Raw genomic sequence first — 26927 nt, forward strand, 5'->3', positions numbered from 1 at the left:
GTAGGTTTAGACTAGATGTATGGAAGAAATTCTTGACTGTGAGAGTGAGGCACTGACAGCTTGTCCAGAGAAGTTGTGGATTCTCCATCACTAACTGTTCAAGACCAGGCTGAAGGGGACTCTGAGCAAACTGGTCTAGTGAGAGCTGTCCCTGCCTATAGCAGGGGATTGGAACCAGATGGTCTTTAAGGTCCTTTCCAACCCAAACCACTCTGTGATTCACATTTGGAAGGGAAGATGTTTTCCAGTTTTAGGTGCTTGTGGCTCCCCTGCCCACTTGGCTTAAATGTGTTTTGCTTTTAAACTTACTTGCTGTTGTTTGGAGAACACCCATGAAGGGGAGAACTGCAGCTTCTGTAATCAAAGGAGAGGCAAACTTCCAAAGTAAAGATTAGAAAACAATATAGTCATGCTGGCAAATGGAAGTTTTTGGTAGATATAAGCAGGGGGAGGGAAAGCAACTGATGTTCCCTTAAGGAAAACCACAGACCTTAGAAATACTATCTGTAAATCATAGAATCACAGAATGGTTTGGGTTGGAAGGGACTTTAAATACCATGTAGTTCCAACCTCCCTGCCATGGGCAGGGACACCTTCTGCTACACCAGGTTGCTCAGAGCCCCATCCAGCCTGGCCTTGAATACTGCCAGGGATAGAGCAGCCACAACTTCGCTGGGAAACCTGTTCCAGTGCCTCACCACCCTTACAATAAAGAATTTCTTCTGTATATCTAAACTAAATTTTGCTTCTTTCAGTTTGAAAAAAAAAAAATGGAAGGATGGTATTTGGAATAAAGTAAACCTCACCTTTTATGCTTTGTAAGGATTAACATGTTTGAAAGTGTTTCAGAGATTGGCAATCCCTCCCTGCACAGCAAAGTAGATGTCATTGATGAAAGCCTGTAATTTAATGAAAAACTATAACCTAACAGAGTGCGTGTTCTTATTTGTATATTTAGCTACTATGAAATAAAATTGGTGTACTGAAGTGATTTAATTTGTAAGTGTATATTGGAATATCTGTGGAAAAATAAGGTGAATATTTTTGGGGTTTTCTATATCAAGAGAACAGTCTGCATGCTTTACAGCTCTGATTGTTGAGTTTGGATATCTTTTGACCAAAATACAGCTCAGTTCAGTGTTTATGCTACGGAGATGGTTGTTAGTTGTTGAATATCTAACATTTGGTTCCTGATGGGTATTAATTATTTTAAACAACTGAAGGTTTTTACTGTGGTACATCTTTGAACAAAGTCAACTTATGGACAATAATTTTTGTTTTTAAACAGTGAATTTATTGCAGAAGATGGTAATGAGAAGTTTTGGCAGTTCTTGGAAACTGTACGGGAATTAACAGTTTACAAGCAAGGAGGTAAGTTAAATAGCATGCTGGTGTTTAATATATTATCTTGTGCTGTATTTAACTTAAACATAACACATTAATTAGTTCCAGGCAGGTCAAGCCTGTCTCTTCCATTATTGCTTACTAGGTAGGTTTCTTTCAAAAGGTTGTAGCATATTTTCCCCTAAGACCAGAACTTGAAGAGGAGTTTAAGAAAAAAAAAAAGGAAGATGACATGGGCTGAACTGCTCTTACAATATGGAGCAGAAGTGTAAAGATTAAAGATACCTACCTGCTTACATGACTAGCTTATAGAATATTGAGACTTCATGTTTTCTGTATGATGGATACTTGCAGGGCATAAAATCACACAAATAAATAAAATGAGAATGCTAGCTAAAGGAAAAATTTAAAGAATTACCAGAAAAGGTTTAATACTTGTACGTGGCATGGAGACTGTTATCTAGCATCAATACTGCTGATAGTAAAGAATAAAGGTTTATCACTGACAAAATAGGACTAAAAAAGCCTTGCATGATTAGACAGAAAAATCTGAAGTTGTTAAAAATTCGGAGAGAAGACCAAAGCATAAAATCCAGTAAAAGAACCATAAAAAGCCACGCCAGAAGAGACCTTGGAGAGCAGTTTATGAGAAATGTCCATGGTAATGAAAAATTGGGAAACCTAGAGGGCTTCACACCAGGTTGGTCAGTATTAGACCTGCTTGGTAGGTCAACAGATGAACAAGGTAAAAAAGGCGTCAGAAGGTTAAGGCTGCTTCATTTTGCTCTTTACTTACAGAGTAGTACAACTCTTTAGTCAGGAGTGTGAGCACCTAACACTACTGCTGAAAGAGACTTGAGGGAAATTGAATGGTAAATTAATACTCAAAAGCCAACAAATTATAGAAAGATCCTGCAGAAAATGACAATGAGAAGTGCAGGTTCATGAAAAATGCTGTATAGGGGAGAGAAGACTTGAGAACAATTCAACAATTGTGACTGACTGAATACAATTTTAAAAAAGGTGGTGGTGTGCATGTGGTAATGTTATTTGAGTGCTCAGCAGTGCCCAAAGCAGCCAATAGACTTAAAATATTACTAGGAGGGGAACAGGGACATGTGTGGTAAACATAATTTTGCTGCTTTCGATTGCATGGTGGGCTTTTGTCAAGTATAGTGTGATGTTTGACTTTACTGTCTCGCTGTGTTTTCCTCATCATTTCTTTAGAATGGAAGAAGTACAAGCAGAAAATATATAAAGAACTGTGATTTTAGTTGTAGAGTATCAACTGGAAAAATTTAAAAAACCACTCCAGGTTACTGTGAGATGATGTTCTCACGGTTAGAAGCATATTCCAGTATATACCAGTATGAAACCAGAGAGTCACTGAGAACAGAATGCCCAGGTGGTGCATGCTGCTAAAAGACATTCTGTATAAGTCATGAGGACATGGAAAATGGAAGTAGGTGCAGAATTTGACCTCTGGTCAGCTGCTAGTAGCATTTGTTGAGGCAAGTGCTGTTGACTAATGCTGTTTAAGGTCTCTGTCAGCACACAGGACAGTGGCATGTGTTATACCCTCCATGAGGTTCTGAAGGACACAAAACTGGGAGGAGAAGCTGGAAGGTAAGGCTGTAATTAGAGGGACCTTGGCAGGCTGGAGAGACCAACAGAAGAGGCCAACAGAAACATTGGGCAATAGAGCAAAGGCACTTTACAGACTCCCTGCACATGGGCTGGAATAATCTCAGCAACAGCATAATCTTGGTGCTGACTGACTAGAAAGTGGTTTTCTGAGAGACAGAATGGGGATCCTTGCAAATAGTGAGAAGGCCAGCTACATGCCAGGCTGCAGCAGGAAGAGTGTAGCCAAGAGGTCAAAGAAAGTGTTTATTCCACTGTATGTGGCACTTGTAAGACTGAATGTGGAGTACTGGGGCTCCCTGTGAAAAGAAAGACAAGAGTCCATCATTGGAGCAAGTCTAGGAGAGGAACTCTGCAATTGTTAGGGAGCTGGAGCAGACTTCTGAGGAAAGTCTGAGAGAACTGTGAACCTGAGAAAGACAGGAGTAAGGAGAGACGTTGTATCTTCAGCTTCCCAATAGAGAAATGTGCAAAGAAAGTGGAACCTTCCTGAAAGTACACAGCAGTATGAAAAAAAGCAAAGGGCAGAAGTTGAAACATGGAGATTGTGGTTAGATACTAGAGAAAATGTTTTTGCTATGGCATTGGGTAAACACTGCAGCTGACTGCTCCAGGGGGCTCTGGAATCTATTCATTGAGATAATTCAAAATACTACTGCTTGAGGCCTTGAGCAGCCTAGTCAAGCCTTGAAATTATATCTCTAAGTAACACTTTGGGTGAGGTGACCTCCAGAAGTCACTTTTAACTTACCTTTTTTTTTCTATGAGTGGTTTAGATGCAGTTGGCATTGCCTTGGGGTAAGACTGCTGTATTAGATGATGTGTCAGGGTTTTTTTTTTTATCAGCCATCTATTTTCTGCTTGCTTGGACACACTTTCCAAGGAATTTGAAGCTTTAATGACATTTATTATTAGTGACACAGATGTCTGTTGAAATTAGCTGTTAGTTAAATACCTACTTCACCTGGATAAACTCTGTGATTGAGAATAAATAAATTACAGTAGGATGATTTCCGTGATCTATCATGCCAATGAACTGTTAGATGCTGGCAGTTGGGAACCTTGACACTGTCTGAAATACTACTTTAATTAAGCATATTGAGCAGTTGATGTGTATATTTATCTTTATGGCCAACACATACCTATGACAAGAATGCAGGAAAATTTGAAGTTCTGGCACCAAGTGGCTTTCCTAAAAGTGAAGTCATAGTTGGGGTAGTCTTAATCTAAGGAAATGGATGCTCTTCATGAACAGGAAGTCTGCATTAGATGTTTACAATAAACTGGTCAGCTTGAGTGAAGAATCTGGTGTTGCAAAACTGCAGTGGCACAATTTACTGCGAGGTGTGCAACAGTTTACCTCTGAGGAGAAGTTGGTTCTCTACAGGGTGTGGAATGGGTTCTGTCTTAGTTGCTGCATGTCATGACACATTGACGTAGAAGGATGTTCATGATGTGTTAAAACTGATGTAGCAACAATACTTGTGTAAATTAAAGGATCTGGCTGAGAAGGGATTGGTTGGGGCAATTGGCTTTTCAGTTCTCTGAGTGATGCCAAGAGCAGACAGGATGAATAAACAGGAAATAAAAGCATTGTTTGTTTGTTTAAATAGAAACATTTTCATAAAAGATAAACAATTCCTAGATTTGAAGCTGAAAATTTGGGTTTATGAAGGAATTGGATGATAGATTTGTATCCCAATGCACCGTTGAATGTTTCAGAAGAGTCGTAAACTGTTAAAGCTAGAAGGCAACTTAAATCAAATAGGGTAGCGTGCTTTTTCCTTCTAAATCCTCCCTTGGATGATTTTCAGTCTGTTTTTTTTTAATCAGTTCTCAGAACTTGTTGTTTTAAATTTAGAATAATCAACATCTCTTGTTAATTTGCTAATTTAAAGTATTTAGCATTACCAAATTAGGTTTATTAATGGTCTCTTTAGCTGTGATATTTGTAGCAATTTAATGGATTTGATAGGAATTATGTACATGGAATTTGGTAAAATATTTAGTCTGGTGATGTATTTGGTAGTTTTAACTTTTTTTTTTATATGAACGCAAATCAACTTGGGCAGCATCTTGATTATACCATATGGAAAACATGAACCGGTTAGTGATGGGATACACTATTAGATTAATGTGAGGTCTTCAGGTAACATGGGCAACATTGTTTATATCTACTTAATGTGCAACATATTTTCTGCCAGGCTTGTGAAATACTTGGAAAGGCAGGTGATGCTGTTTTGAGCTGCAGGTATGTTATAAAGAAATCAAAGCTGCAAAAATTTCATACTAAAACCAGCACTTAAAAAATGCTGAAGATGGCATTTAAAACTTGCTGCTGCTTTTATATCCCTAAAGGTTAATTTATGATCGCTGAGGGAAGGTAAGTAGCCAGTTCCCTGCCGACTAATTATCGCTCGAGTGTTTACTGTCTTCCCAAGTGCTTCAGTTTATATATTGAATTTTCAGCAGCTTCATAAATATATATTAAAAACCAAAACAAAACCAACACACAAACATATTTTCTCTTTGGAAACAGTTTTCTCTGAAAAAAATGCAACGGTATATTTCATATAAACAACAATCATGCAAATTATTTGTTGCAATCTAGAAGACTAGAGATTATTCAGAACTAAATTAGACAAGTATTTTTTATGTGTATATAAACCTTAAACATTCAAGAGGAATCAGTTTCACAAACATGGTATTTCTATATGAATAATGCAATAAAATAAAGTATTCCCTCTTTACTGGCATCTTGCTTGAATGGCATAGAGATTTGACTGGCCAGTGATTGTCTGAACTGCTGTTACCTGGGATCTCTAATTTGCTAGCTGATCCGTGGATCCAGACATACGTAGCTATGCAGTTGGAACAATCCTCATACTTCCATCCCACAAAATAATTATTCCAGCACACTGTGTTCTTCTGATTAATTATGTCCCTTATATTTATTCTCCCTACCTCCTGTGCCTTAGTATTTTGAATTTTGTTGTGGGTTACCAGCATATACTCAGATTAATTTTCTGCTGTGTGTGCATGAGGTTTGAGGAGCTGCACTGTAATACTTTCTTATCTTTTGTGACTGCCATGGTTGTCTCTTTTAATTATTTTTAACTTAGCTGTGATAAAAGATACTGCGGTAAATTGTGGATAGTAAATGTCAACGTTTAAATGTGAGTCTGCTTAGCTGGCTGTTCAGTTCTTGCTGTAGTCAATCTGATCAATTTGTCTACAGGAGCTGAGAGAGCTTTTCAGCTGACAAATTAAGGCATCTTCAGAGTGAGCTTTTCAGGTTTTGTTGGCTGCTAGGCTATATTTCTCATGGTTAGGATGACAGTTCACAGATATGAAGCTCATACATGTGCATTCAGATGTCTCGAGTGTAGCCTGTTAATGTGATCTCTTCTACTTACTTTTAAATTGATGTTTTTAATGATTTAGTGGTAATGTGCTGTCATGCAGGATTTTATAACCAGAAAAATCTGGTTCTCCATGATTCCTAAGAAACTTATTGACTTCTACTCTTTTGGCAAGGTTAAAATGAACTTGGAGGGCAAGTAGTTACCAAATCTCAAGGATTCAATACTATGAGAAAATAATTTGCAAAGCTCAAACCATAGTTTTCATTAATTGAAATTAGCTCAGTTGGTTAGAGCATGGTGCGCTAATAACACCAAGGTCACAGGTTCAATCCATGTGTAGGCCCTAAGAGTTCACTTAAGTCCACTGTAGTGTTGAACTTGAGGATCCTTGTGGGTTCCTTCCATCTCAGAATATTCTCTGTATGTAATAAACTCTAAAAATTGGTTTTGCATTAGGTGGCTCATATAGCATTTGACATGGATTCATGTATCTCGGTGAAGTTTAAAGCACAGTTGTATTCTAAGTGATGCCAACAGTGTTAATAGAAGTTGAAGTAGTGGGAGTGAATCATGATTTGGTAAATATATCCTTGTCAATGTTGTACAGTCATTTTTGAAGGCAGATAAAAAAACTTTTTTTTTTTTTTTTTTTTAACTTATTAAAATCATCATTGTCATAATCACCTTCCAGGAAAAAAATGTCAGCTGTTTTAAATACAGCAGTGAAAGCATAGATGAAATTTGTAAGCCAAAAAATTTAAAGACTTGTGGTAAAAATATTTTGAGGCAGAACTTTTAGAATCATATATTTAATGACTCTTCGTTGTCTTCAATAGGATGCTATTTGGGGCTGAGTGGAGAGGCAGAAATTTCAGATTTAATTTTTTTTGTGGAGATAATTTCAAGAAAATTTTAAAATACAGTTATTGAAAAAAAATTTCAATCTGGAAGGATTTGTTGCTTCCAAATTTTTATATTCACTGTTTTCAACATGTGAAGCCAAATTTACCTCATTTAGAATCATAAAATCATTAAGATTGGAAAAGGCCTCCGAGGCTGAGTACAACCTTAGACCAGTTGCCACTCTGCCAATTAAACCATAGCACCAAGTGCCACGCCCAGTCATTTCTTGAACAGCTCCAAGGATGGTGACTGCACCACCTCCCTGGGCATCCCATTCTTATGGTCCACCACCCTTTCAGTGAAAGAATTCTTCCTGATGTCCAACCTGAACCTCCCCTGGCACAGCTTAAGGCCAATTCCTCTTGTGCTGTCAATACTTGGCAGGGAGAAGAGGCCGACCCCCACCTGGCTACGTCCTCCTTTCAGGTGGTTGCAGAGCGTGGTAAGGTCTCTGTTGAGCCTCCTCTTCTGCAGGCTAAACACCCCCAGCTCCCTCAGCTGCTCCTCACAGGACATGTGCTCTAGAGCCTTCACCAGCTTTGTTGCCATTTGGGTTCTGCCCGGGCTATGTGTGGGTGTAGAGAACATAGATAGGTTTTTCATCGATTGAATTGAATGCAAGACAGTAACAATTATGTGTCATGGATTAACCGCAGCCAGCAACTAAATAGCACGTGCTCACTCTCTGTCCTCTCCAGTGAGATGAGGAAGAGCATTAGGAAAAGGTAAAACCTGTGGGTTGAGATAAAAACCATTAATACTTGAAATAAAGTGAAATGTAATGATAATAACAGGAAAAAGAGAGGAATAAAAGTTCTCTCAAGTGATGCACAATATAATTGCTCATCACCCACTGACTGATGGCCAGCCTGTCCCCAAGGAGAGATTGACAACTCCCAGCCAACACTTCAGTTTATATACTGAGCATGACATTCCATGGTATGGAATGACCCTTTGGCCAGTTCAGGTCCACTTCTCCTGGCCGTGCTCCCTCCCAGCTTCTTGTGCACCTCCTCACTGGCAGAGCATGGGAAACTGAAAAGTCCTTGACTTAGGGTAAGCACTACCTAGGCACAACTAAAACTTCAGTGTGTTATCACTGTTATGCTCTCATTGAATCCAAAACACAGCACTGTACCAGCTACTAGGTAGAAAATTAACTCTGCCCCTGCTGAAATGAGGACATCATGTAGAATTCATGAGAAGGAGCTTTTATACACTTATACACTTTCCTAATATTCGGGTTTTTTTCTAGTGAATTACAGCAAACTCAGCCTTTCTAAATAATGAGTTTTAAGGAGGAGAAGGCAGAAAGGAGATACTAGAGGCTTTAAGAGCAAAAGATTTTTTTTTTTTTACAACCACGACAGGGTTGTAAAGAGGAAGATGAGAGCATAGGAGCTGCTTAGTTATGAAAATTGAATATGCCTCTAGAATGAGAATTGAAGGTTAATTATTTTCAACCAATGTTCTCAATATATTATCACTTCTGTCATTTCCAGCCACCATCCCCCTACTTTCTTACTCAGAGTCCTAATTTTGACCTTGAAAATACAGGATACGCAGGGAGGGGGGAAGCTACTTCACGTGTTCCATCCATTCTCATACTCTTGTTTATCATGTATTTTTAAGGAAGAAATAGAATATGTGAGAGTAGCCCAAAGAATGACACCTTTAGAAGATTTTTATTTATGTAAATTGCATGGTTGGAAAGTTTCCAAGCTAAATGTGAGGAAATTATTTGTAAAATAATGCTCCGTTCAGGACTTTCCATATGGGTTTTTCAAGAGACATTATTGTTGAGTGGGTTTTTATATTGCTGAAAATAATTTAGATATTAATTAGTGCTACTGAGCTCTCTTTTGTTGTTTTTATGTTATATTAGGCCTCTGGATTCATAGGAAAGGAAACAGTTATTGGTGGACAACACTGAAGACTTTTGAATGGCAAGCAGCACTGGCATTAGTGTTTGTCTATTATATAGTGCAGATAGATATGTCACATCATTTAGGGCTAAATACTAAAAGTTTGTCTTTTTTGTTTTTTCTGTCTTCAACAGATTCAGAGTACTCCTATTACAATTTAATCTTGAAGAAAGCAGGACAATTTTTATCCAATTTGCAAATCAATCTATTGAAGTTTGCACTTTCCATACGGGCTTATTCTCCAACTGTTCAGATGTTTCAGCAGGTGACAGTATTGCCTGATATATTTGGTACATGATTGAATGAGGTGTTTTGGCTAAACGATGTTCAGTAAAATATATGCCAGTATTATTTGGAATCAAACGTTATGAAGGTGATGCTTTATAAGCTGGTTATATTGACAGGAACAAATATTCATGTTCAGTTATATGGCTAGCATTCCTTTCAGGGTAGAATTTTTTTGCAATTGTTCATTTTTTAAAATTCAGGTCATGGGGATTTTTTGCATTGCTTCAAATAATCCTGTGGGAATTCAGACATTCCCAGAGTAGGACATTTCCTGTAGCTTTAAGTAATTGATATTTGTTATTTAGTGGATTTCTCATCTTTCTAATTGTTTTAGTATTTGAAAAGTTGAAAAATAGAAAAGTCTGCTTTATTAATGAAAATGTGAGTGGATGTAAATTCACTGTGCCTCTAAACCTAAAACTGCTACTCCTCCTTTAGCACTGCCACCTTTAAGATAAAGTGAGAAATCCACGTTTCTGAAACGTAATAAGCTGTAATAAAGTTAGGGAGTTTTGCAGGTGTTCTCTGGAGAAATATCATAATCTCAGACTCATGTCTTTTTGTTTTTATCTTTCAGCTGGTGAATGCAGAGTCACTGACATGCAGTCACAATTCCCACTTCATATTGGAATAGCTGAGTAGAGCTTATAAAAAAAAGGCAGGAGATGGGAAAGAGAGAGAATCAAAAATTGACGTTACTTGTTTGGGATTTGTTGGTTTAGAAGTTTACTCTTTGTATGTTAACGTGATTGCTGATAGCAGCTAAAGTTAAAAATATCTCAAAGTATAGGCCGTGATTTCAGCTTGTGGAGGAGATTTCTCAGTCCTGTCTTTACAGAACATAAATGTACTTTCATTTTCTGGAGTATGACTGCATTTAATAGACTACATCTCACAAAGAGCATAGGGTCTTAATTTTTTAATATTTTTCTCCCCCCCCCCCCACGTACCCAATTTTGAATGGGCTTAATTACAAACACAACTTAATGGCAGCTGTTGAGTTATTTTAATCAAAGGGATGTGAGTTTAAGTTGAAGTGCAATCAAAGCATTCTGGTTGAGTATAATTGTTGAAATATTAGATTGCAGCTGATGAACCTCCACCAGAAGGCTGCAGTGCATTTGTGGTTATCCATGAGAAGCACACCTGTAAGACTAATGAAATAAAAAAGCTACTGAAGAAGGCTACTAAGAGGTAAATATAATGATCTGGTTTAAGAGGAAAAATAGATTACTAAAGAGCTTAATATTATGAGTTCATCAATTATGAATCAAAGTAGGTTTTAAAATAAAAGCATAGAGCTTTGGTCCCCTAATCACATGGACAATTTTGTACTTTTTCCTGGTTTTTTGGTGTGGGGTTTTGTTTTTTTTTAACATGGGATAGTCAAGTTTAAGTTACAGTGTACTTTCTATACAAAGTTTCAGTTTCACACGTCTCACACAGTACTCTACTGACAGACCTTTCTCTGTAGTCAGTGTCACTGCACTTGAGTTTTTCTGGGCTGCAAGGGCTTGGCACATGAGTAGAAGAGGAATCTATCTCAGCTAGCATAACCTTTCCTCACCTTGTGTTAGACTTTGTACCTATCAACTCTTTCCACAGGTTTTGTCCTTTGGTAACTAGCATCAGTCCAGAATTCATTTGAGCTCTGAAGTAAAATACATAGAACCTATCGAAACAACAGTAAGAAAATAATGAAAGCATAATGTTTAATCTCTCTTTTTAAAAAAGATATTATTTTGTGGTTTTTTTTAAGACTTCTGTGTAATTTTTGATTTCTTCCCCCACCCCACGCCATGGTCACCATAACATACATTAGTGTCCATACCCTCAGGCACTTCATGGAGACATGCAGAGCAGAAAGATGATTTAGTAGGGTATATTTCTTTGATTTTGCTTTCTGCCAAATATAAATTGTGGGGAAAAACCATGAAAACCTATAAATTTGTCTCTTTGGGGTTGGTCGCTTCTGAAAATAATTTTGTGTTCTACATGTATGATTTGTGGTGTCTTCTAAGTCCATTGATACAATTACCTACTAAATAATTTTCTTTTGCTTATTCAATAGCCAAGGTTTCTGTAAAAGCATCTCGCTGTCTAGTTCACAATTTCCCATTTTTAACTATTATATTCTTCTAACAAATATCTCTTATTTTCTTAGATAAAAGCCAAAATATAGCACAAATAATTAAAAATGTTTTTAAATTCTTATGGTCATATATTAAGGCATCATGAGACCTTAACATTTTATTGCAATGTCTGAATATAGTAATCTTTTAAAGCAGTTAACTAGACTCAGCACATTCTCTTCTCTAGAGATATTATTCCCAAATGTACAAGATTCTGAAAAATCACAATACTAAACCATAGAATCCTGAATTATTCATATTTGAGAGAGTTAGACTTCTAGAAATCATTAAGAACTTGCAACAAAACAGAAGTTTCTTTCATTTGATTTGTCTTCTGTTTTCAATAGCCTTGCATGCACCAGTCATATCACAGCCTTCAGAGTTGCAGGGACAAAATCTTGATACATTTTCCCTCCTTCTCCCCACCCCAAAAGTAGTTGTATCACTCAAGTACTTAGAGTACCAGGAGCTAGACTATGAACAAAACATGTTCACTTTCACATGTTCAGGTAGTCTTTTCCACTTGTACTCTTGCACACTTGTTCCATTTGTACTCTGGGTAGCAGATGCTTTTCACCTATGCTGGTGATACTTAGGCTAGGTGATAAAGATAGGGCTGTGCTCCTGTTCCTTTTTTTTTCAAGGTAAACAAATGATATATGGGACAGTGTGCCATCTTGCATGTGATTGCTCTAAACGAGTCATTCTTTTTCTGTCTTTTCATAGAAGAGATCTTTTTGATTTATTAATTCTTTTTTAAATTTCAAAGTATTTTCCTTTGTGTTCCATTCTCTGTCTTCTGTCTGTTATGACTCTTCCAATTAAGCCAGGCCAATTTAAGCTATGCTTTCAGTTGTTCATCATATTTGGATGAGGATGCTAGAAATGTTCTGATTTTAGGGGACTGATAGTTTCAAATCTCACTGGAAGAGGAAGAAGAGACTGCAGCATTCTTTTGCGTGGATTCATCATCTCAACCCCAGATTCAGGAAGTCTCAGGCTCTTTGGACTAAGGAGAGCCCAAATATTCTGCTTGTCAAGGTTAAGGTTTTGCTTTTTTTTTTTTCCAGTCCTTTATGCAGCAGTGACTGTGATTTTGTCTTTTGCACTTTCAGCCGTGTTGCAATGGACTATGTGATTCTGATTGGAAGTATTTTGTGTGGAGCTGCAATGGCTCCAGAATTCAAGGGCTCTGGATGTGTCAAAGTACACATGGTTAAATGGTTGGGATTGCTCATCTTGCTAACTGTCCAAAACACAACACTAACACAGCTATCGCTGTGAAGAGCAGAAGCATTAAATGGAGCAACATTTTGCTGAAAACAATCAGTATCTTACATTTGTCAGTACATGTTTGCTGTCTTTTATCACATTGCTTCTGCATCCTATCCTGACAATTATCTAGACAAGTGTACAGTTGCCTGTACTACCCTAGTGAGTGATAAGCAAGTGCTGAACTCCACATCTGTGTCATTTTTTTATCTTTTTGTCTGCCCAGCTGTTCTTCCTCGTCTTTCAGGCAGCCTTCTTATGAGCATCTCTTATGGCAGGAAATAATTAGCTTTCAGTTCTAAGAGCAGGAGAATCAATTCCTTGTCACTACTATTCAGTGTTGAACAGAAACAGAGAGCAGAGGCTTATCTTGGATTTACAAGGGCTGAACACTTTAATTCTCAACCCAAGGTCATTAGAAGAGCTCTATGCAGTGTTACTTCACTGCAGCATTCAATATTTTCATGAAGCATGTTCATTGTGATTTGAAATTCTTCCTTTGAGACTGTCACTGTTCAATCATAGCAGTACTTAGTAATCACCTTGGTTGGTTGGTAGAAGTGGTTAGTTAGGAAGAGAGAAGCTCCCTTGATTTAGGTTTTCCTCTCTCTACATGACTGTGGCAGCTCTTGTCTCTCTGGCTATGCGAAGGAAGTTGCACAAGTCACATCTCACACGTATGCTTTTATTGGGGCAAATCTGGATCAGTTCTTTCACAGAGCTTACTCATTCAAGAATGGTTTCAGACTCCCAGATCTCACCTATTTGCTCTGCCTTGTCCTGTGATAGCAGTGAGACAGCTTGCCTGATATTTCTGTGACACCTGGCTACATGCACCCAAGTTAATTCTTAAACTGGGCCCCTCCTTTTATTCTGCCTTACAGATGAGGTCCTTGATTGCATACCTACCAAACTTACACAGGACATTGATGTTAAAACCCTGGGTAACCTCATAGAAATTGCTCCTGCTTGAAGTGAGGGTTTGCAGCACATTACCTCCAAAGGTTACCTCTGCAGTGTAAATTATTCTATGTTTTTTTATATTGAAGATATTCCTAAGATTTGCATCACAGAAACTGTGGTGTTCTGCTAACACCTTTCCAGTATGGCTCTTCAGTGAGTGTGTACTACACAGTTCTGTACTGTGTGTTGTATTAGAGTTTCCTAACTTGCCTTGGGAATGCTTGGAGAGAGTTTGCTGGTCTTCTGACTGTCTGTGCAAAGGCAACTTTGAAAAAGTGTGCTCATCAATAATTAGTACCTTGAGTGTATTACTCAATCATATCCTCTGTTACTTCTCCATCTTTCCCAGGTTTTATTCAAAAGATGTTTTTAGTCATCTAAGAAATCATTGCAGTGTAGCTTTTCTAGTCATGATTTTCAGTTAGGAGGGTGGGTAGGCAGTCAAAATTTGCAAAATTAGCTAAATTAACAGAGCTCAATGGTGTCAAAGTAGTACAAAACAGCTTCCAGGTGTGTTACCAGCTTTCTCAAACTTCACAGAATCTTCCTCTGCTACTGTTCCTCCCTGATTGCTCTATGCATCTCTAACAGATGTAATGTATCATTCAAATGAAAGCTTCAAGCTGTTACTGATGCACAAAATCTCCAAGTGCTACACTTTTTAAATGCTTTGTGTTGTGATTTAATAAAATACAATTATTTATAGTTGATGCTGATTTTTCAGTTTCTTATACATGAGTTTGTTGTTCTGGGTTTGTGAGCAATCATGATTTTTTGTGATGATTTTAACATGACTTGTATACTTTTAGCATATAAACATTTACTGTTTTTTTCAATTATGAAGTAAAAAAACTGCCACTGTTTTAATTAATTTTCTGACTTTATACTATCACAATTATTTGTTTTAAAACCAGACCCAGGCCATATCTTTTCAAAGTAGACCATAAATTCCCAACTCTTAAAGAGGATGGCCCAGTGGTTATTCTATATGCAGAAATGGGTACAAAAGACTTTGTCAAATTCCACAAGATTTTATCTGAGAAGGCACAAAAGGAGGAAATTGTTTATGTTCTCCGGCATTATGTTCAGGTATGCATTTCAAATCAACATTGTTTCTGTAAACTGTTAGTATTCTGTCTTTGCTTTGCTTGCTTTTTGACAATACACATTTTCTACATTAGTTTTTGCGTTTGCCTAAATTATGTGCAATACATTTTCTAATATTAAAACTTTCTAGGTAAGTAATTCATCTAATACAAACTGTGAAGGCGGGAAAGCATGATAATGTTACCAATCCTGCATGCAAGCACTGATTGCATCACTGATCTTGAAATATCTCCTTTTTGGCTATATGTCTGGATTTTACAAAGATCTTGGGTGAATCTTGGTGCAGCAGACTGAACGTATTAGTAACTAGAATTAGAAAAATGGAAAGTAGAATAGAGAATCAAATTGAGAAATTACCAATTATATTTTTACATATTCTCAATGTAATCTCATGTGTTCATTGAGATACAGCAGTGTGGGCTATCACGGCCAACATCATTGACCAGTTTTAAAATGCTTGTGTTCCATAGTGTCACTATTTGAAACACAGTGTTTCTGAATTCTTTTCTTCACTTACTCTTCTCCCTGAAACAAAACAAGAAAAATACCAGTATATGGAACTGTATTTCCCCAGTTTTGATTTTTGGAAGGGTTTTGTGATTTATATTCAAAGTACAGCTCTTAAACACTGTGACTAATCTGAGAATAATCTGATGGAGTGAGAGGTTGCTGCAATTTATGTAGACCAGGCATTTCAGGGAGATGAGATACGTAGTTTGCAGATGACTTTGAGTTGTTTGCTCACAGTAATGAAATAGAGAATTTGAGGAAACCAGTCTTGAATTCTAAGTTGTATGGGATATAATTTTTATTGAACTTCGTTCTTTTATGCTCTTTTATTTCAGTCAAATGCCTACTTGCATATTAAATGTCTCATTGCTCTGCTTGGCTTATGCATCGTGGTCCCTCAAAATGCGTGTTGTCTTCTTGCCTGCACCTTTTCTCTCTTCAGACCTCTCTTCCCTTTTCTTCCTTCCTCACAACCTCCATTTTTGTTCTTTGGTTCCCACTGAGATGGATTTTCCCTCCTTTTTTACATTAAATTCCAGAAGAGGGAGCATTGATAACAGAAGAGGTACGGTCGTTCTGCTGTCTCTTTTTTTTTTTTTGCCAATGTCACTGAGACTACTTACAGAGTGCTCTCTGTTCCCTCTGTCTTGAGATTTGCTTAGAGGATGGACAGAGAAGCCCCCAGCCTTGCTGGGTTTTCACTCATTGGCTGGAGGATTCTCAGTACACAATGATTCTTAGAAATTGCGAGCTAAAGCTTTCAAGAAGTGCTGCTGTGCATGTGCAAAATGCATCTTGGAAAGGGGATTTTCATACATTTGGGGCAAATTAGGGCATGTATACAGAAATAAGTATGCTTTGTGTAATTATACTATTGAATGTCAAATTTCCGCTTCAAAGTTAGAAGTAGTTGTTGTTTGTTTTTAGTAAGTGGCAACCTGTTTTTAGCAGTGATACTTTAATACATTTTCTTAATACTTCTTGCAGAAAGTGATTAATTGTTTTATCAAAACTTTTTTAAAGAATAAGCCTGATGCAAAAAGAGAGAATTTCCTCTTAACATCCTGGAAGTCTGGCAAGATTAAAAAGAAATGAGTAACAGTTTAAAATCTGAGTTGTAAGGCATCAGTAATTGTATAGGGTGCTATGAGCTCTGCCTGTTCTAGACCCTCTTCTAGTATTGTGTAAAAGGACTACAATTTTGACCAGCCTTTCTGTGATTTGCAGGAGATAAAGGACATTGGCACATTTTGTTACATGCCTTCTCAGTGGACTGTCAGTATGCCTTGCACTTTGAATTGAGAGATGAATTTGAGTAATGACTTAAATGTCATAACATTTTAAAGTTACAATATTAGATATTGTTAATCTCCTTTAAATACATTTCTTAAGTTATGTTTTTTCTTCTGTTAAAATAATATCATCAAGCAGAAACCAAATTCCCGGAAAATGCTTTTATCTGGATATGGTGTGGAACTTGCAATAAAGAGTACAGAATATAAAGCAGTAGATGACACACAGATTAAAGGTATGTGGATTTTTTAAATGATTTGGTATCTCATTGGAAATGCTATTAAAATGTGTTAAAATCTTCAGCTTGTAGAATCTTCAGTCATTAGTGTTTTGAAGGCTATACTTAATTTCTTTCTACAGAAGGAAATCTCAGGTATTAGGAAATAAGAAAGTAAAATACATGCAAACATTTGTAAAGATCTGTGCTTAGGATACAGTCCACTTTCCTAACCTCTAATTGTTGTTTTCTGTGGGTCTTCAAAACACAACCCAGTCTTCTTCCTTTCAGTAATTTTAAGATTAATCTTTGTACTTCAATTACTTTATGATTGTTGGCATCTCTCATGTACTAATGACTACAGTATCTACACATTCGTGTTTCAGAGCTGAGAGGTTTTTTTCTGAATTTCTGTGGAAATCCTTTCACAATCTTCTGTAGGAAAGATGTCATGTACCATAGAATTTGGACTGGTGCATGTTATAATATATTGAAATGAGACATTTACTACAGAAAGTGGTAACTACAGCATGGTGATGCAGAGAAATTACTTTGCAGGGACATTTACAAGGTAAAAAGAAAATTAACTCTCTTTGGTAAGAGTAAGGTTTAATGACCTTTGTCAGAAAATAGTTTAGTTTTTTTAAAGGGGAAGAAACTGATCCCTGACTTACATCAAATGCCAGCTGGAGATTAAAGTGCTTTAAGGTCATCAGGCTTTTCAGGTGTAAATTTGGTAGTAGTTGACTGATAAGAGTTATACCTTACCACTTAATCAAACTGAGAAATGGCTATTTTGGGAAGTGAACTGTTTAACCACATCTATTTAATTTTATAAAAAAATTGTTACCACTCAATGAATTATATTAAAAAATTAATTTTAATGTTGCAAAGTTGAGTAATTAATTCTGATGCCAAAATATGTAAGTATAAATCTAATTAAAACTACATCTGGAAATGACGACTTTGTGATTGTATGCTTCTAGTAACTGTTTTATAATTCATAAAAACATTTCTTGGCTTATATTGTCTACATGCATTATGTGTTCAGGAGCAAATGAGACAAAAGAAGAGGAAGATGAGGAAGAGGAGGAGGAAAGTGATGTCCAAGGATTTCTCTTTGGCAAATTAAAGTGAGTTGATACAAGTTACAATTAATCTTTTACATTTGTTTCTGGAACCTGAACCAGTTGGGTTTTTTTTTAAAGAAGAATTGAGATTTATGTTGGAAATTACTTTATGTGGTGAAAATTATGGGGGGTTTTTTAATGTCTTGTGAACATAAAGATACAATGGTTGTTTATTCTGTTAATTTCAATTTATTGCTTTTAGTTTTCTAATTATCTTAGACTGTATACAGTAAACTTTTTTAATTAAAAATATCTGTCTGGGTAACACTCACAAAAATTTAGAACATTGTGATTTCACATGTTAGATAATTAGAATCAAAATGTTGGTTTTCAAAATGCAAGAGTAGCACAAACCCTTGTGCTGTGTCTCCATAAGGTGTTTTTCAGAAGGATAGTAATGCACTTCATGGAGTTAAGGAGTGCTATTTCTAGGAAGATGGGCTTATTATAGGTACCACCTTATTCTGGAGTTTGTGTTCTCTTCCAGCAGGAGCTCTTTTCTCCAAGCTTCAGTCTGTTAGATGAGATTGAATGTTACCCTATCGAGCGCCCCTTACAGCCCTCTGTCGGTGGATTCATTTTGTGGTTGCAGTCATCCTAAGTGCTTCCCTGTTCCTGTAACAGATCCATGCAGTGAATCATAAATTTTTTACTTCAGCAAAAAACCCTTGAGTCTGTGGGTCTTCTCTAGATATCATTCTCTCGCTTACTCTTTAAAACAAAAAATAAACTTGTTTGTAGATACTGTTGCTGAACTTTAAGTCTCAAAGTTCAGAGCTGCTAATTCTGTCTAAACTCTTGAGAACCCATCCCCTTCCTGCCTTTTTCTTCTCAAACACACTGAGGTAGAAGTGCACTCAGATCTTGAGGCTTCCCTGTTGTTTCACCTATGTGTTTGAGACCTTGTACACCAGGTAATACCAAATGCTTATGCCATATCTTTATCTGAGCTTTATTCTTCTTGTATTCTGCTAGGTTTAGCTATACTTAGTCTCTTGATTCTCCACTGTGACTGATTTGTGAAGCTGTCAGACTTTTTGACATTGTTTCTACATTCATTGGCTTTTTCTCTTCTCCTTTTCATACAGGAGGCGAAATAGATGTTTCAGTAGTCTGCAAATTGTCCCTCTGTTACAGCCATGTCAAAAGTTTTACTTTTCTCATCTGTGAAATAGTTACGAATGTAAGCAGGAGACATAAAATGTTTAGAAATCTAATAAAGATTTTTTTTTTCAAGGATATCTTGTAGCAGGCTGAAGTATTTGCCCTCAAAACTTCTTTACCTACCTGTTATGTTTTCAAAACAAATAGCTAAGCTTTTGTGTACCATGTTCTTCAGGTCTGACTGGTGATTTGTGTGCTCAGTAGATTGATTTTTGTCAGTGGCATCAATTTATAAAACTTGTTCTCAACATTGTCTTGCCTATAGTTTTTGTAGTTAATGCTACAAAGAGTGTGTTCAGTTACAGTCAATATATAGCACAGTTGATAGACAGGTATACATCATCCTATGGTAAGATAACTAAAAAGTTACCTGTATGGTGTTTTAATACTGTCTAATATTTGACTTCATTTATTCCATATAAATTTTTGTGGCAGGTTTTGAGACAGATCACTGTGAAATAATTTAACTCCTGGTATTTAGTAAGAATTTCCTCACAGGGAGGGTTGTCAAGGATTGAGGCAGGCTGCTTAGGAAAGGGGTTGAGTTGCCATCCCTGGGTAGATGTGGCACTTAGAGATATGGTTTAGTGGTGGACTTGACACTGCTGGGCTAATGGTTGACTTAAGGACCTTAAAGATCCTTTCCGACATAAATGATTCTATGATTCTATTTAACTGGGGTTTAGCCCTCAGAAATCACCTTCTCACCCCAAATCCATATTTTTGTTTCAAGAATGAGTTAAAATTTTCATTTTTGGTTGTTATCCTAAGAATACAGTATTAGCTGTGAGCAGTAGTGTGGATGAAATAAGACATTGATGGATGTAATTGATTCTTTTTTGAAATAAAATGTTTTATTGTAGACAGATGCACCCTGATCTGAAAAGTAATCTGATAGAGTTTAAAAAGCATCTAATTGAAACTACTAACAACATGGAACCACTGAAGGTTTGGGAGCTACAGGGTATGTATTGCATTTTTAATTTTAATTAACACAATACTCTGTTTAATAGTCCTTTGTTATTTTAATGTATTGACATTATGATCAAAGCTTCTTTTAAAAAGAGACATCATTTCATAAAAAGGCTGCAATACCTCAAGTATTTAAAAGGCATGTGCTGATACCTTGTATTCTATGCTAGAAATGAAAGGAACATTGAAGTAATTTTATAAGATGGAGAGATATATTGCCTGCTTTTTTGCCTGATGTGTCATCTCAGGTATAAAAACTTGTTTTCAATGGTTTTTTTAGAGGTCAGGCAAAAGATATAATTTTGACATAACTGTTGGGTTGGGATGAAATACATGTCAGGACAGCTTTTTTTCTTTAATTTATAAATTCTGTCAATGTACTGGAGTTCACACTGATGCATTTTCTTAATATAATATCAAGTAAAAGAACATGCTTTTAAAAGCTTTCCTGTAGAAAAGGAAAACAAATACATCAGTTGAGAAAGCTTTTGTGCTGATGACTTGCAGGACATTCTGTAGCTTGAATGAAACTCTGAATGGCTCTTAAAATATAAACCTCTCATAAAATGTCACGACAGTTAAGTTTACACAATTAAATTTTCCCCCTTACATTCTTCAGTTTTAGAGAACAACCTGATCAAAATAAGTTTGCCTATACATTAGTGCAGTGATGAAGACTGAGCAATCTGAGCTTCAGTTTCTTTTGGGACCCTGATGTTACAGAGTCTGCTGGCAATGTCCAGTCTGATACTAGCTACGTGGGATAATTGTAGTTCACTTGCAGTCTTTTAGCAATGAAGTTCAGCTGCAGGATTTATGTTTGTCCAAAATTAAAAACAATTGAAAAACAGTGCTTTAAAGTTCTGCTGAGAAATCTGCTTTGCAAATAAAAAGAAAATATTGGGTTTGACTATTTTTCTTTTGGTGTGATTGAATACCACTTGGCTGATACTAAAGCAGAAGCAGCCATGAAACTTCAGTCCTTTAATGTCTCCCTTCAAAGGCAGTACAAGGTCTTTGTTTGGTGGTGGTCTTTTCTGTGGTGTTATGGCTATATATAGAAGGAAACTGGTGCTGCTCCCCAAGAAACCAGCTCTTAGTGTTGAAAGTAATTAAGTGTAGGGATGCTGATAATTTATGTCAGGAGGACTTGTAGTGGTTTATGGTTCAGGATCTTCAGTCTTCAGCCCCCACATTTTTTGGTGCAGTTGTTTTGATACCCTTACTGCTGACATGACAGGGTGCTTTCTTTAGTTCATTCTTAATGACTAATTATAGTGGCTGAATTAATGGCACAGCTTCTCTCTGATTTCCTTTAATTAGCTTCAAAGTAAAAATCTAACTAAATTTAAGCAAAACTACTTCAGCTATAGGGCATACTTCTATTTATAAATGAACCTAAACACCATTCAAGAGCTGTCTTTCAAGAGCTTTTATATTTTAGGTAAGTAATTAGTAAGTACTTTTTTTCCTCAAGGTGCCTTACACTGTGCTCTCAGCTGTGTTAGGGTGCTGCAGGGGGAGGTCTGTAAGTGACAGTCCTGACCAGAGATAACCAAGGTAAAAAGATGCCAGTTGGCCTCAGTGGTATTTGAATATTTGTATCCTAGCTGTTCAGCATAAAATGGAAACAATTTATGAAGGCTTTTAAGTGTATGACCCAAGTTTGCAGCTTCCTCACTCTCTGTTGTAACAGCAGCAACTGGGTATTGTTGATTCAACTGATCACAACTTATGTGCCTGTTAAAACCTACTTTTAAGAGTTATTTCTTTTTATACTTCTTGTTAAAAGTATTAAGAAATACAAGTTAACATTCCACCTCTCACTCACCTGTTTTTTTCAGCCAAGGAGTACCTTATCAGGCTGAACTATGAATGTCTTATGCACTTTGATTCAGCCTTCTTTTTATCTTTTTAATTCATAATTGCTTCAAGAAGATGTTGCAAAGTTTTACTAGGCAGCATCCTCTATGAATTTCTGCCCAGTACTTTTTACTATATGCAGCATCAGCTTTCCTCAAATTGAACAACCTGCGGCTTTCAGTTTTTGCTCAAACGTCTTAACTAGAAAATTATGAGGAAAAACCATCATTGCCCGAGTTAGTTATGCAGATCTATACAAGGTATATGGAGGCATCTAGTATATTACTGCCTGTCTTGGCCAGTACTCCATGGGTACCAAAATTGGATTTGTCCCAGTCTTACATGTCAAAATTTGTCACGCTCAAGTTAGGCTCCAGAGATAGCTAACTTAATTCCATCATTGTTTTTTCAGTGGATAGACAAATTAATTTTAAGCTGTCCCATTATCTGAATATTTACTTTGTTCTGAAAATGAGATACTTTTAAAAATTGTGCTAGGTGTTTAGGAGAATTGGAATTTGACAGTAGTTTGACTTTTCATTCACGAGTCTCCATTTGCTCTGTGAAATTGCTGCTCCTTTTGAAAATTGTACAATTCACATACTCAACGCAGCCTTCTACATTAGATATATCTGCTATCTGAAAAACTTGTGAAGTCCTGGGTCTGGAAAGGTCTTGCTCTTTCCTGCAGTTACAGGTGTCTGTGGATTGGTGTGTATCTTGGCTTGAGTGTGGTACTACCCTTTTGATGATGGCATAATACCTCGTGATGAATGGTCTGGGTTTTTTCCAGTGTGTTTCTGTAAATTTCAAAATTACATATACAATGTGTATGTTCAAGAAATTCAAGGAGAATTCTGTAGAAAAGCCTGAAATAGTATTTCCAACTTTCATGTGATGAGTTTTTCAATCTTAATAATGTCACTTCATAATTGTTGAATCAGTAATTGAAACATAAAATATGTTAATAGTGAGAATGTATATATGGATATGGAACACTTTCCTGATTGTAGGCAGTAATGATTGAGTGATACTTCCAGTGGGGTTTTTTTTTTAATTTATTTTTCTCCCCCCCACTCTAGATCTCAGTTTTCAAGCAGCTACTCGAATTATGTCTACCCCTGTTTATGATGCCTTAAAGGTAATGAAAGACATCGCTCAGAACTTCCCAATAAGAGCCAGGTATGATACTTAAGCTTTCTTTTTTTCCAAATGCTGTTTTTCTGTTTGCATTTGACTGTAATGACAGTAATACAGGTTTATATCCAAATCCTGCTGTCAGATGTTCCTGTCTGACAGCTTGCTAGATAGATTCCAGGCAATTTCATTGAGTAGAAGATAACTCCAGGGAGAGCTCGTGATCAGTCTCTTAAATGTTTCCTGTCTGATGAAGGAGATGCCATGAAAACATTCTAATCCTTCAGGCACGTAGTCCTCTTGGATTTTACTGGACTGATATTTTCCCAGGTGAAAACTTTTGTTGAATTAGTAGCAGAACTAGTCACAGTGGGAATGAGGCAAAATACTATTAATAAATTCTGTGGGGATCCACAGACATTAAGCACAACATTGCTGTTGAGCTTGGCTATTGTATATTAGTGTTCTTACTGGGGAAGATCTGTCTTCCATAACAGATTACTTAATAAAAAATCAAGATAAATATTAAATAAATGGACATGTCCTGATTTTAGTGGTCCTAATATGAAAAATTGTTCTTCCTGTAAGCCAGTAGTATAATTGAGAAATGCTTTTCTTCATACTTTAGAAGTTCTTCATGTAATCCTATCACCAATATTTGCTTGAATTACTGAATTAAATGTGATGCTAAATAAGGTTCTTAACTCATCAGCATGCTTTCACATTTTACTACTCTTGTTTAATTATCACAGTATTTCATTGTCACCCCTGATTGTCTGTTAGAGAAAATCTACACCATAATGGAAAAACTACCGTTGTAACATCTTGTGTCAAGGAAGCAAAATGCCTTCTAAAATGGCTGAAGCATGATTATTATGAAATACTATGGTGTAAGTTTACACTTAGATTAGCAGTCAGAAAATTCAGCTTTCCAGTAGGAGATAGTGGAAGTGTACGTAATGTTGAACTTCAAGTCCAGTTCTGGTCTTTGAAGGACAGAAAAAAATCATTTTGAAGTGTACCAGGTGACATTTAAATCATTGATTTTAAAAGTCATTAAATTGTTACATTCTACTCCAACTCGTGTTGTGTATTTGTGGCATTAGAGAGTTCAATTTACCTACTCTTCAAATATTTTATAAGTAAAAGTATAAGAAGACTTTAAAATTATTAAAAGGGGAATCGCTGTTTCTGTCCTGCATGATTTATTTTAACATGCTAATCTAGCATGTTATTTCTAGCATGAGACATTACAAATATATTTAAATAATTTAAATTTAGTAGGTCTGCGCTAACAACTTAAAGGGGCATTGTGTAAAAGTAGGGCACAGAATATATATCATTAATAATCTAATCATGCTTAACCTGATGAGTCAAAATAGTAGTTTGGAAAAAAAAGCTAGAATAAACAGGAAATTAAGAGATTGCTTAGTCATTTTAGACAAATAGCTGATCATTATAGTAATAGTATTTTTAAACTGTGTAAGTTTCAGACAGTTTATATATGAAAACAACCATTTTTATTATACAAAATTTGGATTAAAAAGGCTGTATACAAATTTTGAACTGTAGTTAGGAAAATAAAGTAAAATACTGTATGTTCCTTAAAAATGGGGTTCCCTTAGGCCATAAAAAAATTAATATACCATTCCTCTGACATGTTCTTTTGCTTTTTAATTTGCCACCTGTATTTTTGTGTCTCAGTATTTCCAGTTGAAAAGGTTAGTCTGAGGTAGATTTTTACAAAATGTCATCAGATGTAGACAGTGTACCAACTTATATATGTCATGGCAACATTTTGATAATTCATTTCATAGGGTATTTTTCATCATTGTTTTGTTGTATACTTGTCATATTATTGCATTCTTAGGGAGCAGATAATTACGTATTGTAATGCTCTGTTACTTGCTATTTATTAATCATTCACAAATCTTAACATTATGACCATGTGAACGGTTTCCTTTTTTCCCCTCAACATTAAGTACTACACGGTTACATGTTCTTCCAGGTAAGAATAAAGATGAGTAAAATTATATTATAGAGAATATTTCAACCTTAAGGTCATTCAAGAACATTCCTACACGAATGTGCCTTCTTTTCCTACATGAATTCCTTCTTTGTAGAAAGATAAATAGTATCCATTTACTTTCAGTCAGTACAGTATTTCTCTTTAGTTAGAGTCTGTAGCACTTGACAATTGCAAAAACATTCATAAAAACTTTGTGAAGTTCTGAACAAATGACAGAACTCAAAGTGAGCAGATGTCTTTCACGGGTATTCTTAGACTTGTTACCTCAGGTTGGTAGGGTGTCCTTTTCAAGGATCAACCATCACACTTTCTCCATAAAATTATGCTAGAATTCTGCATCATCAACTCCCATGCATGAACAAGGAGCTATTTAATGATTCCTTGAATTGCTTTCCTATTACTAGAACAGCTATCAGTAAAGCTTACCTTTTGCTGATGGATATTTTACTTCCTTAGTAGTGTTGGACCAGCTTTGTATTTTCCTTTCCATAGTTTTATTATTTTCACATTTATGTTTTATTTTTCTGCCTAGCTACTCACAGTAGGAGCCATTTGGAAATATATAAGTTGTCCTTTTTATCTGTGCATTTTTAAATCAACTTTGTGCAGAATGAAGCATTGCTTCTGAGAGTTACAGGCCCTACTATTTGTGTTGAGTTCAGCATGATAGAATTCAGATTTTTTAAAGTATTTTTGGAACTTCTTTTTACTTCAGAGCTCTCTAAAACCAAGCTTGGAAATCATACTGTTTGCTCCTACAGTATGTCTCTTTGGTCACCTGGAAAGCTTCAATAGTTATTTAAAGTAAACTGATTTTATGTCTTATTTCTGACATATTGTGAGAAATGTGGAGTATACTAGCAAGATCTATTCTAAATCAGTTTCTTTGGTGGGGGGAGGTGAGGACTTGTATTATTAAATGCTTTATTATCCAAAAGTTTGGAACTGGCTTAGCAGCATCATTCTCAGTTTGCTTAGTTAACTTTCAGGTTTAAGGTGACTCCAGTTTTTCTTGAAGCCCTATACAAATTCACTAAAACATGTACAGCCCTGTTTTGAAAAAAATGTTCATATAGGCAACTAGAATATTTATTTTGGCATTTATCAGGACAGTCAGATTTAGGTTAATATGTTTTAGGTTTTTTCAAAACACGGAGAGATTAATTTGCCTCTGGAAGTATTTTATGATAAACCTCATAATTAAAACTTCACATACAATACACTGTGGCAGAGGAAGATGAAATAGTCTTCCAGAACATTCATGAAAGGTAAAAAACACAAATCAGTGTATTATTTTCAAAAGGTGGAATGATTAGGGAAACTAAAACTTTGTCTGTCTGTGAATGCTTAACATTTTCAAGGGTCTCAATCCGCAGATCTTTTTTTCTTAGTTGCTGCTAATTTTAAAGTGGTCATTCTTTATATGTTTTCCTTGCCTTTGTCCAGAAAAATCCATGGCTCTCCCTGCTGTAAAGTTGAGTACCATGGAGATAGTAATATTAACTTAAAATATACAAATATGGCATGTATTCAGGTAATAATTTAGATGACCAAACAACTTACTTTTCTATAATATATATCCAGAAAAAAAACCAATCCATGAGGAAAGACTGAGAGTGGTAAAAAATATGTTGATGATATTACTGCAAAAAAACCTAGCCTGAATTTG

General features: G+C 36.1%; 1 protein-coding gene across 6 annotated transcripts in view; it reads left to right on the top strand.

Moving 5' to 3' along the window:
- UGGT2 (UDP-glucose glycoprotein glucosyltransferase 2) overlaps positions 1-26927 on the top strand; it is a 79939-nt gene that overhangs the window by 848 nt on the left and 52164 nt on the right. For 3 of the 6 annotated variants that reach the window (XM_069008283.1, XM_069008311.1, XM_069008319.1), the window contains exons 2-9: positions 1289-1371; positions 9316-9446; positions 10551-10663; positions 14751-14925; positions 16882-16981; positions 18015-18096; positions 20121-20221; positions 23175-23274. In XM_069008283.1, the coding sequence (XP_068864384.1) occupies positions 1289-1371; positions 9316-9446; positions 10551-10663; positions 14751-14925; positions 16882-16981; positions 18015-18096; positions 20121-20221; positions 23175-23274 (885 nt within the window). Of the gene's footprint in view, positions 1-1288; positions 1372-2892; positions 2971-9315; positions 9447-10550; positions 10664-11129; positions 11156-14750; positions 14926-16881; positions 16982-18014; positions 18097-20120; positions 20222-23174; positions 23275-26927 lie in introns of those variants that run through there. The other 3 variants (XM_069008293.1, XM_069008302.1, XM_069008318.1) reach the window with 3 other exon arrangements.

The sequence above is a fragment of the Aphelocoma coerulescens genome, chromosome 1, assembly GCF_041296385.1.
Source record: "Aphelocoma coerulescens isolate FSJ_1873_10779 chromosome 1, UR_Acoe_1.0, whole genome shotgun sequence".
NCBI lineage: Eukaryota > Metazoa > Chordata > Aves > Passeriformes > Corvidae > Aphelocoma > Aphelocoma coerulescens.